The 15349-nt window shown below is 37.2% G+C and overlaps 1 protein-coding gene across 3 annotated transcripts in view; it reads right to left on the bottom strand.

The window, feature by feature from the left end:
- Positions 1 to 2097: 2097 nt before the first annotated feature.
- LOC133272638 (triadin-like) overlaps positions 2098 to 15349 on the bottom strand; it is a 95458-nt gene continuing 82206 nt past the window's right edge. The window contains exons 14-19 of one of the 3 annotated variants that reach the window (XM_061460001.1): positions 14621 to 14647; positions 13503 to 13553; positions 7765 to 7806; positions 5184 to 5201; positions 3416 to 3463; positions 2098 to 2517 (exon numbers count right to left, since the gene is read on the bottom strand). In XM_061460001.1, the coding sequence (XP_061315985.1) occupies positions 2351 to 2517; positions 3416 to 3463; positions 5184 to 5201; positions 7765 to 7806; positions 13503 to 13553; positions 14621 to 14647 (353 nt within the window). In that variant the 3' untranslated portion in view covers positions 2098 to 2350. The remainder of the gene's footprint in view (positions 2518 to 3415; positions 3464 to 5183; positions 5202 to 7764; positions 7807 to 13502; positions 13554 to 14620; positions 14648 to 15349) is intronic. The other 2 variants (XM_061460000.1, XM_061459999.1) reach the window with 2 other exon arrangements.

Raw genomic sequence — 15349 nt, 5'->3', positions numbered from 1 at the left:
CACTGGACATTCATTATAGAACTAAATGGGAACAGAGTTTAGCCAATGCTTAGTTTTTTTCTAAAAATAGCAGACTACATGTTCTTCCTCTTGATTGTAAAGTATGGTTTGGCAATACTTTTGCATGAGTAAGATATTGCACTATTTTTTGTCCTCTGTTCAAGATAACCTCGCAAAATTTGAGAGTCTTTAGTCAGTATGCAGGGAGTAAATTCTGAGTTTCATTAGACTTTCAAATTTGATATAGAACCAATTGCACTCAAAGACCCTCCTGCTTACTAAAACAGAAATAATAAAAAATAAGATAGTTTACTAGTTGCTTTTATAATTGAGCAAGCAGCTGTGTGGTGTTTAGCTGCCTGCTATTTTAAACCATGAGAGCAGGTTACTATAAAAATGTATTGGTTGTTAATCTGGGGACTTTTCAAACTCAACCTTTTATTTCTGTTTTTAACATGTCATTCACTTAATGTTACAATATCTCTACTGATTTAAACCCCATTTGCTTTTACTGTACAAATCATCAGGGTACAATGTGTGAATGAATTTGGTCCTGAATTAATGTATGGATTTATTTTACCTTCTACTAGACCTGAACTGCAAAATCAGTGAGTATTTTGTCCATGGCTACATCTCGTACTGGATTACATGGTATCTATGTGCATGTTATGACAAGTATAAGTACACCTAGCTAGGAAATATATGGAGCAAAGCTATGTAGAGCTCTAGAAATAAAGAAGGCAGTGATCTAACCAAGTGTTATTATTTGAGTGGAAAAAAGCAATTTAAAATAGATGTCTCTGGTGCTTAAAATCCTGGACTAGATTTATTCAAAGATGGTTAGCTCAAAATAGGCATTGTAAACAGAATTACTTTTGTATATGATCATAGGTCTGCTTGTTACTGTTTTTTCTTTTTTCATTTTTTTCCTTTTATTTTTCTAAAGGCACTGTTAACCTTTATAATTATCTCAAGCAGCAGAATATAAACTCAAGAATGTCGTACAAACATCCCTCTGCAAAGGTCAAGGGAAAATATCTTGGCTGTTCCTTATATTCACAATATGCCAGAGTAATACAGCTCTTGACAAAAAAGCATTGTAGACAATGATTTTGGATTAAAATGTTACTTATTGCAGAAAGCATGAGAAATTAGTCAAATCTCTGACAGTTCTCTAATACTAAAGAGTGCCATCAGGGGGTTTCTCAGACAAGTCAGTGTAGAAGACAAAAAAGTCAGTGAACAGATCTGGTGAATACAAAACTGAAAAAATCTGAATAATGGAGTCAAATAGAAGAAAATTTACTTAAAATACTGTCAAAATTGGAAATAAACCCACCAATTACTTCAAAGGAAGTGATAATTTTGCAATAATAATTTGAAAACTGAAAACTGCAATTCAAGATTGTGGGATATCTTGCAGTACCGGCATATTTCAGATCCTTTGTGTTCCTTCTTTCCCTTTGAAGCTGGGGTTCAGAATAGCACTGCGTCTTCTGACAGGTGGTTAAGGGTGGGTATTCATCTTGTCTAACTTCAAGTACCTGACATAGGAGACCAATTTAGGAATCTTAATGGGAGCATTTTTCCTTGCCTTGTTGTCAGCTTCTGATCTGGAGCAGGAAGAGGTATGTGTCTCATGGGGCTTGGCCTTGGTTTTGGATACATTTTGTAGATTACTTTGCATCAGAATAACACATGATTTGGTCTTGATGCGCCAGGCATAGTACATAAAAGGAAACAGATCTCTTGTGCTGACAAGGCTACAACTAATTAATCTGTGAAGGTCCCTACTTCACCATTTTCACAATTCAAAGCATGCAAAGTGTTTACATTCTTTACATTTACTGTTCTTTTGATTGTTGTCTGATTATGATTTCCAGTATGTAATGTGTAATGAATCGCCATAATAAGCATAGACCTGTCTTTTTCTGTTCAGATAACCTTAACAAGGACATTATCCAATGACTTCAATGAAAGTCTTTGTTATGAAAGAAACTCCCCTTGAATTCTCCTTAAAACTTGTCTAAACCAGAAACATTCCTTTCTCTAATTTAATTTAGTTTTTTATAAAAGTAGGAAAAAAAAGCATATTGAAACAAGGCCAAGAATGTGCTTAGTGAATTAATAAAATAAGTAATTTTCAAATGGTAAAATAAGTAATGAAAAAGTTGTCTAATTCAGTTATTCTACATGCCATTTTGTTATTTCTAACAAACAATATGTTTGCATAAAGATAAGTCATATGTCTTTTAGTGTGTTTTTATAGAAAGCGAAAATAGCAAACAGAGTTTGAATGTTGCAGTCACAATATTAAATTATAGGTTTACTTTGGGTGTGTTCAGTGTTATTAAGCAGATGGAGTACAAAAGCATCTGTAGTGCAAGCAAGAAAGTACCGTTTTGCAACATGACAAAATTGCAAAAATGCAAATTGAGACAACATGCATCTGAAAAAAAGATTTATATTCCATGGGAAACAAGACATGACACGTACTCGCAGTGTTTTTCAGTTTGACTGGGAATTTAAAAGAGGGAAAAAAAATTAGAATAGATTAAGGTGCAGAATAGTCAGATACAGGATACAGCATAATACTGTTACAGTGACTAATGGCTTTATTTGTTCTATCTTATTTACTGCATATCAAAACATAATATTTAGTAACCTCTTAGTAATTAATAACAATCGAATGATGGATAATGATAGTTGAGATGTTCTCATCTGCACAGTATAATTGCTGTGCTAGAGTTAAGGACGAATAACAAGAATTTTAATTCTTCACTTATTTCCTTTCATGGAGAAGCATGGAGACAACATTTTTTAAATCCATGGTGATTGACTCATAGTGAAACTGAACAGTGCTGCTTCCTATATTTGCAGTTATTTTGCTCTATCTTATACAAGTGAGGCTGCGTAGGAGCTGTGGCGTACAGACATTTATCATAGATGGTGAACATTGCCACATCATGATCTGAATAGCACATTGTGTAATACCTGCTATAGACAAAAACTGAGCTATTGCTGGTCCTGAGAAGTTGACTTATGCAGGAAGACTGAGAAGTCCAAATAAATGGCAGACACCACAAATAATTAGCAAAATGAAGTCATTTGAAGCACTTTCAGAAAATGGTTCAGACTCTTTGATGACATAACTTCTTTGGCACTGGTGGAATTACAGATGCAAAAATTTGACCTTTGAGATAGATATATATATATATATAGATAGATAGATATATATATATATATATGACAACCAGCATTGAAATATCTGCTGTGCTTCCTTTGCTATGGTATGACATGTCAAATAGACCACAGGGCCATGATTTTGGCATTTGTCATATATAATTGTACTTTGCAATTTCTTTAAGTAACAGTTTCAAAAAGTAATGAATGAATAAAATGCAGGAGTGCTCACCTGGTTTTGAAGGTAGAACAACTTTTTCATGTCTGACTGCTTCATGCTCTAGATAAAAGAAACAGCATAATAAAATTCCCATAATGTTTCTATTACTGTTTGTATGCCTTTTATTCTTTTCCTTTTTTTTTTTTTCAACTAAGAAAGATTGCATGTCTATATTTCAGGAATAAACATTCATTTTCTCTTGGTTCATTCTGTTATTTTGTGAAAAGGACACGTTCTAGTTACCAATAGATTATCAGCTGAGTGATCTGCCACAAAATAATAAAGTTCAGTAGTGCTGCACATAGCTCCACACATACAGCAACTACTAATATTAGTAAGAGTTATGCATGTATCTTAAGGAAGAAGTCAGTTAATAGGGGCTCCCCTTAAATTCTGAAATGTAATTTATAGCTACTCTCTTTTTTTGTTATATGAAAGAAGAGTACAGAGTAAACTGAGCTACCATCCACTCGACCTTTATGTTGCTGATTCAGACGTACTTGAGCTGAATTCTCAAAGTCTCGAACACACCCTATTCCATATGAATAAATTATTCCATATGAATAAATGGAAAATTAGAGAACTAACAGTGCTTGGTAGGCAGTACCCCTCTCTCTGTCACCCCCTTTCTATTTCATAATTATTGCTGAAAAAATATGAATTTATGTTAGGTTGCTGTAAATGGAACAGATGAAGAAGCTTCGTTTTACAAGCAAAGTCTAGCACTACATAATTTATACGAAAGTCATAGATGCTTAAAAGGAATTGAAAAAAACTTCACCACAGATTTTGTATTATAGTAGCAGTTATGCCAAATGAAGGCAAATAAGGGCCACTGTTACATTTTAGAGCTAAGAAACCAACAGACAGCTGTAATGGCCTTGTTTCCAGGTGATGTTTCCCCCAGCTAAAAATACTGTTCATCAGTTCCTTTTTGAGCAACAAAGACGTAAAGGTGGGCTGTAAAGTGGAAAATGTTGAAAATGTGTGTAGCCTCTGAAAAAAGGGCAGTATGCCTCAGCCCTTGTGCTACTTGGATGAATAATTGAAGTCCTAGCAACTGTGATTTCAGGTGAAGATATATGCCAGAAAATGCTGAGATGAAGACATGATAGGAAATTTCAAATGGGAAACAGTTCTGTGAGGTGTGAATTAAAATTTATGTCAGTGAACAGCAATATTTTTCCCATATTTGGGCTTTTTTTTGAGCATGGCAGCATTTGAGTACTTAACTGAACACCTTTTTCTGCTTTTGCAGTTTACCTTCCATGCTGAAGATATGAAAGATATAGCAAGTTAACAAGTAAGCTGCATGGCAAATTGATGTATGGACTCTTCAGTTCTTTTTGACTGAGAAAAGCTCTAGACAGCTATACTAAAATAATATATGATTAGGAAGAAAATGTGGTGATTTTTTCTTCTCTTTTTAATTCAGCAAGAGTATTTATTAATCCAAGTAGTTGTTAACGATGATTTTTACAAAGCTTGTCATTCCCGATTTAGTATTTTTTGTTGATACTTGTGGTATGGGAAGCAAAGAATGAGTTTACTCCTATACTGAAGTAATTGGTTATGTCAAATGAACTTTGGCAAGACAGTATGTTAAAAGACAAGACAGAATGTTAAATGAAAGTAATGAAAAGCATGGTGATAAAGACACTATAATTTTAAGCAAAACTAGAAATTGCTAAGACCGAGTTTCCATATGCTAAAGTCAAAAAAGGCATACATATCCATCTATTTTACAGGATTTTTTCTGATGAAGGTAGGTACCACGTACTTGCTGGTTTTGCCTGGACTGCAGAAGACAAAAGAAAGTAAAATGTAATATTTAGATATAAAGAGAAAAGAGATTCTAATTTTTCTTTTTAACGTGCAAATATTTTTATGACAGTCAGTTCTCACTTGCTCTTATCTTCCCCCACTCATGTAAAGATGCACAGCATTTGGGCCCCTCAAATGTAGGTAGACTCTAACATGTTTAGACCTTTGCAACTCCCCCTGGCTAGCTATCAGCTTCTGCTGAAACAATGCAGTATTTGGTCATTTAACACAGCAGCACGTTTACATATTCCAGGACCATTTCTCCCTGTTCAACAGTGTAAATCAGAAGTAGCTCCAGACCAGTCAACAGATTACTGGAAATTTTGGATGGGATTCAACTGATTTGCAACATCAAGAACACATTTGTATACAGCTTTAGTCAGGAGAACACTAGTCCTCTCCAGAGGCTAATCTGTGTACTTATAACTGTTTGTTGAAAAAAGATGGGATGACTTACCCACTGTTGGAAGTTGCCTGTTGCAAGCTCAACAGCTATTGATCTGAAAACTTACACATTATTTCTGTAGTAGCTTATGTTAAATTGGCCTACCCGAAATACTGCATTTTCAATTTGGTTCCGACAAACAGGAAAAAGATTTATCAAGCACATGACTCTAACAAATCTTACAAAAAGTGGTCAAGCCATAATACTTTAGGCAACTTTTTTCCAACCACTGCTGAATTACTGTTTGAGCCTTCTGATTTTGCTCACAAACTTAAAGTGGAAGTTAGCTGACCCTAAAAAAAAATTGTAAATTTAGGTGTAAAAATCATGTAAATTCAAAGATGTTGAATGCTAACTCATTACATGTTTGGGTTAGAAATATATTGAAATAGTTTTCAGTAATTTCTCCACTTCTATTAACAGAAACATAATTTATATGCTTTTGAACAAGCCATAGCACTTTATGATCCAATATGAACTATGAAAACAGATTTTTTTATTGGATAAACAGAGTGCTGTAAAATATCACTTCATAGTGAAATGCTAGATTATCATGAGAGGTCTTACAGAAAGCAGTATAAACAGGCAAATTATATGAATGTTCACAATTAGAGACAGAACCATAATATTCTGTTCAACATCTATTCTGTTACCGCAAAGAAGACATATACAAAATAAGAATAAAAATTATGTAGTAACTGGCTGTCCTGGGTTCAGCAGTAGCAGTCATTTTTTCCCCTTCTTGGTAGCTGGTGCAGCATTGTGTTTTGACTTTCGGCCTGGGAACAGAGCTGTTTACACTGATGTTTTAGTCTGACCAAGGACTTTGTGAGCCTCATGCTCTGCTGGGGAAGGGGGGAAGCCAGGAGGAAGCAAAGACAGGACACCTGACCCAAACTGACCAAAGAGGTATTCCATATCACAGCACGTCATGCCCAGGAGGTAACTGAGAGTTACCTGGAAGGGGCTAGGACTGCAGGGTGGGATGAGGTATCAGTCGGTGCTTGGTCGGGCTGGGGGGCGAGTTATCGGTTGGCTGGTGGTGAGGTGTTGTATTCTCTTCCCTTGTTATTTCCTTTATCATTATTATCATTGGTGGTAGCAGTAGTGATCTGTGTTATACCTTAGTTACTAAACTGTTCTCATCTCAACCTGTGGGAGTTTCATTCTTTTTGATTCTCCCCTCTGTCCCTCCGGGAGTAGGGGGAGGGAAGGAAGAGGGGGAGTGAGTGAACGAGCTGCCTGACTGGGTTTAAACCACGACACTGGCACCTTTCAGCTTTAAACAAAACTATTTTCACTATTTTAGTGAAAATATTCATCATCATCATCATCATCCTCATATCAAATGAAAAGCTGTTGGCCTCATTGTCCAGGATTTAGCAATCTTTCATTTTGTTTGGATTGAGGTTACCTCCAGTAATAATCAAGAGGTAGGTATCTAGAAAGGTACTTCAAAACAGCTTTTTATTGACTGTCAATGATGATGAGAATGTTCTAATCCCTTGGATGACCCTTCAGGTCTTCTGTAACAGTCATTATTATTTGAATTTTTTTCTGCCAGCATTATTATTACAAAACCTACAAGGTCTAAGTCATAGAAAAGACCTAGAAACTTAAGGATTAGTTCCAAAAATATTTTCAAGATCATAAAGCCAATTTAAGATACATCCAAGTTCTTAATCTAACTGGTGACTCATCCTCCTGCATTACCCCTTACTTGGGCATTGGTCTTTGTGCTAAAAATTAAGTCTCTTGAAAGATCTGATCTTACAAGGGTACATGGGATCATTTCAGGGATCTGATTTACAGCTACACCCCACTTCATTAGCCAACTCTGGTAGAGAGGCTGGAACAAACAGCCCAAATGTCTTGACTTTGTTGGTCAATGAAAAGACTGGTTCTTAGAATGTTACCTACAATTGTCACTGCTGAATTAGCTCTAAAAAAGTGCTAAGTCAGATATTTCAAAATACTGTAAAAAATGATTGCAGTGCAAATGTACTACATTAGATGAGTGCTAAATAGTGTTTAATATCCCTCCCTTTCCCCCTTCCCATCCATAAATCAGCAGAGAATCACTTCTTCTTACCTGACTTCTCACCGGGAGTTGTCTTTTGTTTAATTTTCTCCTCTGCATTTTGAAAGCAGCATTACAATTAGAAATTCACACTGTATTAGCATATACTGGAAAAATATCTCTATACATATATGTATATATTATACAAATGGTTTACAATGACAAAATAAATGGATGTATTTAGCATCACTATCCCACCATAGCACTATGAAACAGCATGTGTGACTTCTAACTGAATGGTGATATCATACTGCATGTAAAAAATAAATCACTAGGCCTAATGTCTCAGCCTCCAGAAAAGAGCCACATGCCTGGCAGTGTGTTTCAGGCAGGCACTCAGGTAAAAAACATGCTAATAATATCACTATTATAACTTTGTGAACATCACCTTCCTAGGTGTCTAAGTTCAACAGTTTGGTATTATACGACACTGAGAACTTCTGCTTAGATACTAACCACAAATATGAATGGAAATACCTACATATGTCTATGCTCTGAAGATGAGAGAGGTATGGAGACCTCCAAGCATATGCTAACTCACAGAGGCACATCCACATGGGAGAGTGTCAGTCTGAATGTGAGTTCATACCACCTGCCAATGGACAAGCTTACCAACACCCAACTGGTTATCTGTCACAAAATATTAGAGCAGCCCTAAACTGCTGCTAATCTCATGAGAAAAGCTGCCCAAGTTCATGTACTCTTGGGCTGCATTTGGCTGTACTCAGCACAGTTCTCTGATAACATGGACCCATGTTGACATCAGCCACAGTACCTGAGCTGCCTCTCCTCCAAGTAAGCTGGCGGATGAAATTTTGGGCAGAGACATAGGTTGGCCTACACTTTTTGATCAGTTGGGGTTTGTCTCTAATTGCCCAATGGCCCAGTGAGGTGGGAATTAGGATGGTTTTTTTTTTAGAATCTCTACTCTGCCCAGTTTAGCTGACTTGAACTTCACCCTTCCTAATACTTTCATATCTCTACTCACATTTTCTCTTTTCCCATACCTGACTTCAGAGTTCTCTCCTAAGCCCTACCTTTCACCATTCACATACATGAATACTTTTCTTCTAATTATGTTTAAGACATATTCAGAATGGTATTTCCCCTTCCTCTTGCTGAGGTAATCAATTTACAGCCATATGCCTCTGGCCCCTTCATTTTCCCCAAGTTGCCTCTGTGATGCATCAGATTGAATCTGACAATGCTTGGACGGAGGTTGTATCAGGCAAGGATGTCTTGTGCCCCAAAGCCATTCAATTCAGCTGAGTACTAGCTGGCTAGAAACCCTCCCAGGTTTGTGCATGCACAAAGCTGCTTGGCTCTTGAACACGAGCAATGTCTCCAGCCTGGCAGTCAAAATTGTTCTTAAATGCGATGAAGGAGATGAAGTAATGCAAAGGGGAGGGGTGGCTAAAATAACTTGTGAACTACCAGATCTCCGGTTTACTGTACATCTATACCCTCAAAAAGTCAACCTTAAGAACTGCTGTTTTTTTTTTTTTTTTGGGGGGGGGGTATTTCTCTGGAACCCAAATGTCCACATTTGACTGCTAAATCCTAATATGCACTCTGACTAAACACTTGGATAACACAGTATCTAGAACAGCAGGCTTCTGTGTGATCTCAAGATACCTGATGTTTTCTTTGAATTTAGCATGTAAGTTTCAGAGGATTGTTTTTCTGAGGGCAGAGAGAGCAGGTTTATCTACTTCTCTCTGCTGATTTCTTTTTAACTTGGCTCTCAGATTCTCAGAGGTGTGCACTTGCCAAAGAGGACCAAGACGACATTTGTCATACGTAAGTAGAGGGAGAAACAGTTTCGTTGTACAGGCCATTTTTCTCATCCTTAACACAGCAGCATCCAGCAAAACTACAATGCAAATATGGACATGAAAGATGCGGCAGTTGTGTTTTGGGGTTTGTTTGTTTGGTCTGGGGGTCTTTTATTTTTTTATGGAAGAAAATCAGCAGTGATGGAGGAACATATAGGGAGGGATAAAGCTCCATGGTTACTGAACTTTTCTATTCTTTGGAAATAAAATATAGCCTTGCATTACCATGCTTTTCAGTTGTCATCTAGTAAGTGGCAATTTAATTTCTCTTTGCTTGTATTAAGTTTAGGGATTTCTCCCCAATCCCGTTGTGCCCTCCTTACTCAGCTATTGTTATTGTCAGCTTCTTATGAAAGCAATGAATTAAAAAATCTTAAGTCCATTTCATGGCTGTCTGTGAAGGTAGAGTTTTTTTTATAGTAAAACCAACATCTGGAAGACACAACTTGTTGAGATGAAGTATCTTCTTTCTGCTCCTAGATGAGCTTTAGCATGTAACAGTGCATTTCACTAATTTAGATTTGGGCATTAAGTTTTCTACATGCCAGTCCACAAAAACCCTAAGCATGCTGACTTTAAACATAGCCCCTGTACCATCATAGAGTCATAGAATGGTTTGGGTTGGAAGGGACCTTAGAGGTCTTCCAGTTCCACCCTCCCCTGCCATGGCAGGGGCACCTTCCACTAAACCAGGTTGCTTAAAGCCCTGTCCAACCTGGCCTTGAACACTTTCAGGGATACTGCAGCCACAACTTCTCTGGGCAACCTGTTTCAATGCATCACCACACTCACGGTAAAGGATTTCTTCCTTAAATCCAATCTAAATCTACCCTCTTCAGTTTAAAGCCATTCCCCCTTCTCCTATCACTACATGCCCTTGTAAGAAGTCCCTCTGCAGATTTCCTGTAGGCCCCCTTTAGGTATTGGAAGACTGTTACGAGGTCTCCCTGGAACATTCTATTCTCCAGACTGAGCAATCCCAGCTCCCTCAGCCTGTCTCCACAGGAGAGGTGCTTCAGCCCTCTGATCATCTTCATGAAACTCCTCTGGACTGGCTCCAACAGGTGCATATCCTACTCGTGTTGGGGGGCCCCAGAGCTGAATGCGGTACTGTACCTTTGCTGAAATCTGCTGTGTTAATCCATTGGATTAATGACAAGTAAAGTGCTAAATGTTTGGAGCTTCTCTTTCTTTGGATATTCTTTCTGCTCTTTTCAACACTAAATGAGATATTCTTTCTTTTCTAATTCTGGTGATAATTCACAGCAGTGTTTGCTCTGTAACTCTAGGAGTCAATCAAATAAGTCTCTGAGTAGATGGCATGTCTGATCCATTTAAAAGTAAGGGAGGAATTTCTTTTCAAACTTAATTCACACATGAAAGCAGAATGTCTTGGACAGGCTAAGGAATTTGCATTCATCTGAGAATAAATACAGTAATTCTCTGGTATTTATCACCTACCTATTCTGAAATCTACCCACACAGCAAGTATTGATCTGCTGATTGTATGGGAGAACACCCTGATGCATTTCCTATGGCTTTTTCTCTGAGTTTCTAGGATAATACATAGTACTTTGGCAAAAATATAAGTAATATTTCCCATTTCTCATGTACTTTTAATTTACTATACCATGAGGAGTCTGGCAAAAAGAAAAACTAAACAAGACACATCCCCCACCAACTGACGACCTCAAATGTTACAAAAAGTCCAAAATATTTTTTTGTGAATATTTCAGAAAAATTCAAATTTTGTTCTTATTTTGGATAAGCCCAAAGTTGAAAGTTTTGAAATTTTTCATTGGAGGGAATTCTGTCCTCTGCAGAGCTCCAGTTTTGCAGCACTGGAAGCATTAATATTAATTTTTTCTCTGATGTATGTAATTTAAATGGAAAAATACAAAGCTGTAAACGTTTCTGTATATTTCAGGCAGTTTCAGAGAAATGACATAAGGAATAAATTCTCCTGCTTTTCTTGCTCTCACACACATACACAAAACACACTTTAAACATTTCCCTCCAGGATCAATATATTTTCTGAAGTTCTCTGGTTTCTCAGTCATGTGATACACCTAAGTCTTCTGATAGGAGGCATAGGAATAATAATTTGAAGCTGACCTGAATCAAGGTGAAAAAGGAGACCACTGCTTTGTACAGAAGGAGGCTTTTATAATTCAGTCTGCTACCTCAAGAGCACTCATTGACACAGAGCAGGCAGAAGCACTGATACCACCGGTGCTTGCAGGTTAATACTTCCAGTCATCAACTAAAACTCAAAACAGCCACTGCTCTCCAAAACAACCATTAATCACCTCGGAAGAGATTTTTTATGTTAAACGAAATTTAGGAAGATTTTTTCTTTTTCTTTTTTTTTTTTTTTTTTTTTAGGGCTTTAGTCTAGAATATACTGTGCTAAAGTAAGCTCCTAATCAGGCAAATGTAGTGGTTTGTGACATCATGCTCTGAGGTTTTCAAATGCCTTTCCAAGGAAATTTATTTTTATGCTGCTATCTGGATGAGATCAGGCTGATTGTGCAGGAGCACTGATTTCATTTTGCAGGAAAGGTGAGTGATCATGCCATCTGCCCAGGCAACCCACATTTTGGTCAACACTGACCCCTCCCAGGTGTCACTGAGCTGGAAAGGAGGGCTTCCTTGCCAGGACATTCCTGCCTTGTCTGAGCCCACCTGCACCTAACTGCTGGCTGATGATCTCTGCTAGATGTTAATACATAAAAAGTGAACAATGAGACAAAAAAAAACCAAAGAACAAACCCAAAAGCTTGGCCTATGTGTCGTTGAAGGTTAGAGTGAGAAACACTGGTTTTTTCCTCTGTTGTCTCAAACCCAGTAATACAACTTTATTAATCAGCTGCTCAAGGCTTGCAGGAAACCTCAAAATGTCTATGGAAATATTTAACTTACAAATAGAATATTGTATTATAATAACAAAGAAGAAAAATAGTAAATATGTAGGAGAAATTGTTTTCTTAAAAACAAAATAAGAAAAAGCATAATAAAAAAAATAAAGCCTGCCTGCTTCTCATTGAACACATAAAGTTTTAAGTGGTTTATCCAATCACTTATTCATGAGCTGCTCATTTGTATGTGAAGTTCAAAGAGCAGCACTTCCAACAAAGGTTGACAGGAGGCTGATACTTGCTTTTCAGTGCTCCCTGTGTCTGATAAGACTCTTCAGGAGCAATGTAAGTGGAGGACCAAAACCCATGATTTCTGTGAAGTTATTCTCTTAGTTTTGTTTCTTCACGCCAGACCCAGCCGTGGATCTCTGGGTGCCTTCCTCCTCAAAAAGCATGATGAGGCACAAAGCCCTGGTTCGAAAGGCAGACCCCGTCCTGCTCACCACAGCCAGTTGTTGCTTGTTATTACTTACAGTTTACAAAAATGCATAGCCAGCCCAGGATTAGCTTTGTGTGGGTTGTTTGTTAATTTGTTTCTGTTTGGTTTTTGTTTGTTTGTTTTCATTATTCAGCTTCTGCTCCTAGAGTCAGAAAATGGAGGTTGCCTCTGTTCAGTCTATCATGAACCCAGTGAGACTGTAGCTCCTCCTTTTTAGGGAGGCACACTTCATGTAATAACTGGTTACTCCTCTTTGATATACTGAAGGGCAGTAGAGAACTTGTTCCCCAAACTCTGGAAATCAGGTTTTGCTAACGCTTTATAAGCCATACTACAACAGTGAGAGAGAGTCACAGGAACTGTGGAAAAACTGTGAAAGCTTAATCCTTCTCGTTAAAATTCACCCATATTTTTGTTCTTCTCCCAAACTCTGAGAAAACCAATGACACAAAGCAAAAACAAGTGTCTAGCTCAGAGGAGTTCTCCAAGCTTCGTAAGCACCACATATCCTTATTGAGTGGAGCCTGGAGTAACTAGAAATTAAATTACCAAACCCACCTGGCTTAGTCTGAGATGAGTCAGCTTTTTCATGTTTAACACGATCATGCTCTGCAAATAAGAAAAAAACCCTACATTAGAAAGCTTTTAAGTTTTTAGATTTTAAAAATAAAAGATTCCTATTATGATTTTTAAATATGACTTTGCATTACATACTCACACCAGACTTCAGAAGAATTTTTTATAAATATCTTCTTTGAGTAAACATATTTAATTATTTTTCCCCTAAGAAAATGAAAAATAATGCCAAAGAATTCTTTTTAGTTTTTAATGTGGTTTAAGAGATCACAAAATTCCATTTTTTTTTTTAAATATCATAAGGTTCCTAAAATTGTGAAAAACTTCTACTAATTTTGATTGCTATCACATATACAAAATTTGTCCTGGTGATTAATATAGACATCATAAAAGCATTTTACTACAACAGAAGTGGGGTTGTTTCATACAGACAAATAAAGGTTCAGTATACTGTATACATAAAAAATGTTCAGTATACAGTATACATAAAAAAAAGGAATTTTCCATGTTTCTCTGTTAGCCTGGATCCCACAGACATATTGTGAGGCAGTGACAATAATAAATATTATACTGTACTAAATATAAGCTGTATGCAACTTTCTGCTATTTAAAAACAGTGTGATATCCAAGCCTCAACATTATGAGACAGAATAAAACAAGGTTATGGCATTTCAGAGGAATGTTAAAAATATATTTAATTCTCATTTATTGCAGCTATGTCTAAATTGTGTAGCAGGTTACAGATGCAGCATACCAAGAGATAAATCTCTCTGTTTCTTAGATTGGGGTCCTAGCCAGGGAATTGCACAGGCCCTTCCTTTTCTTTGTGCCCCTTGATTTTTTTTCCAGTACAAAGCTGCCATGGAGTCAGGGAGCACAGGTAGGTCCTATCTCAGCCCAAAAAGGAAAATAGTTTCCATGTAAACTGAGTCCTGTGAAACACACCTGGTCCTGCAATACAGAGAGAGTCTTTTCAAACCAAGTCAGCATTTCCTGTGAGCTTGTGTTGATGAATCCCCTCTTAAGCTGCAAAAACTTTAACAACATAAATATCTCCTAAAAGCTCAAATGACAATGTTCTTTATCAACTTGATACTTACTGTGTTCGTGAGGTTTCTCTAAGGTCGCTAGAATTAAACAAAAGAGGTTTATTTTAATATTTATTTGTATGCCTGTAATGCAGGATTTAATGCTTTTTTTAAATTACATGTGTAGTTACATAAATGGCCAGTGAAAAAGGTTCCCAGAAAAAAAACCCACGTGAGATAAAAGTGAAAAATGAGCTAATGCTTTCCATGGACCTTAAGAGAACATTTTTCAGGTAAAGTGAGAGCTCAGGGAGTTGTACCCAATGCCATTTTTGATTCTACAGAAGGAAGTGAAATGCTGAGACCTAGCCCACCAGCTGGATTTTTCTTCTTGGCTTTTGCAAGGCAGCTGTTATTTTTAAGAAAATAAAGGCTCTCCCAGCTGCGTGTAGTGTGTGAAAGAGCATCATCCCACAGAGAGGTGCAGCAGTGCAGTGGATGAGCTGCCTTTGCAGGCCCGGCAACACAAGCAATAATTTTGCTGCTTTGAGCTCCTGGGCTCTGAATCACTGAGCTCTCGAGCTTCCACTCGGGGCAAAAAGTAACTGCTGTGCAAGAGGGTTTTTGTTTTGCTTGTTTTCCCTGCGGTATAAAACTGCTTCAATTTTATATCCAGCCTCTGTTTAATCCAAGTTGTTACTGAGCCCTTAAGGAGACAGCAACCGGAGATGGTGTGCAGAGCAAAGCAAAAACAACAAAACTTTTCTGGGGGTAATAGAGACTATAAACACAAATTAAGTG

The sequence above is a fragment of the Pezoporus flaviventris genome, unplaced genomic scaffold (genome assembly GCF_033815535.1).
Source record: "Pezoporus flaviventris isolate CSIRO_AGI_PZ_B2104156 unplaced genomic scaffold, CSIRO_AGI_Pfla_v1 ptg000031l, whole genome shotgun sequence".
Taxonomy (NCBI): Eukaryota; Metazoa; Chordata; class Aves; order Psittaciformes; family Psittacidae; genus Pezoporus; species Pezoporus flaviventris.
This window is presented reverse-complemented; position numbering and strand designations above follow the sequence as displayed.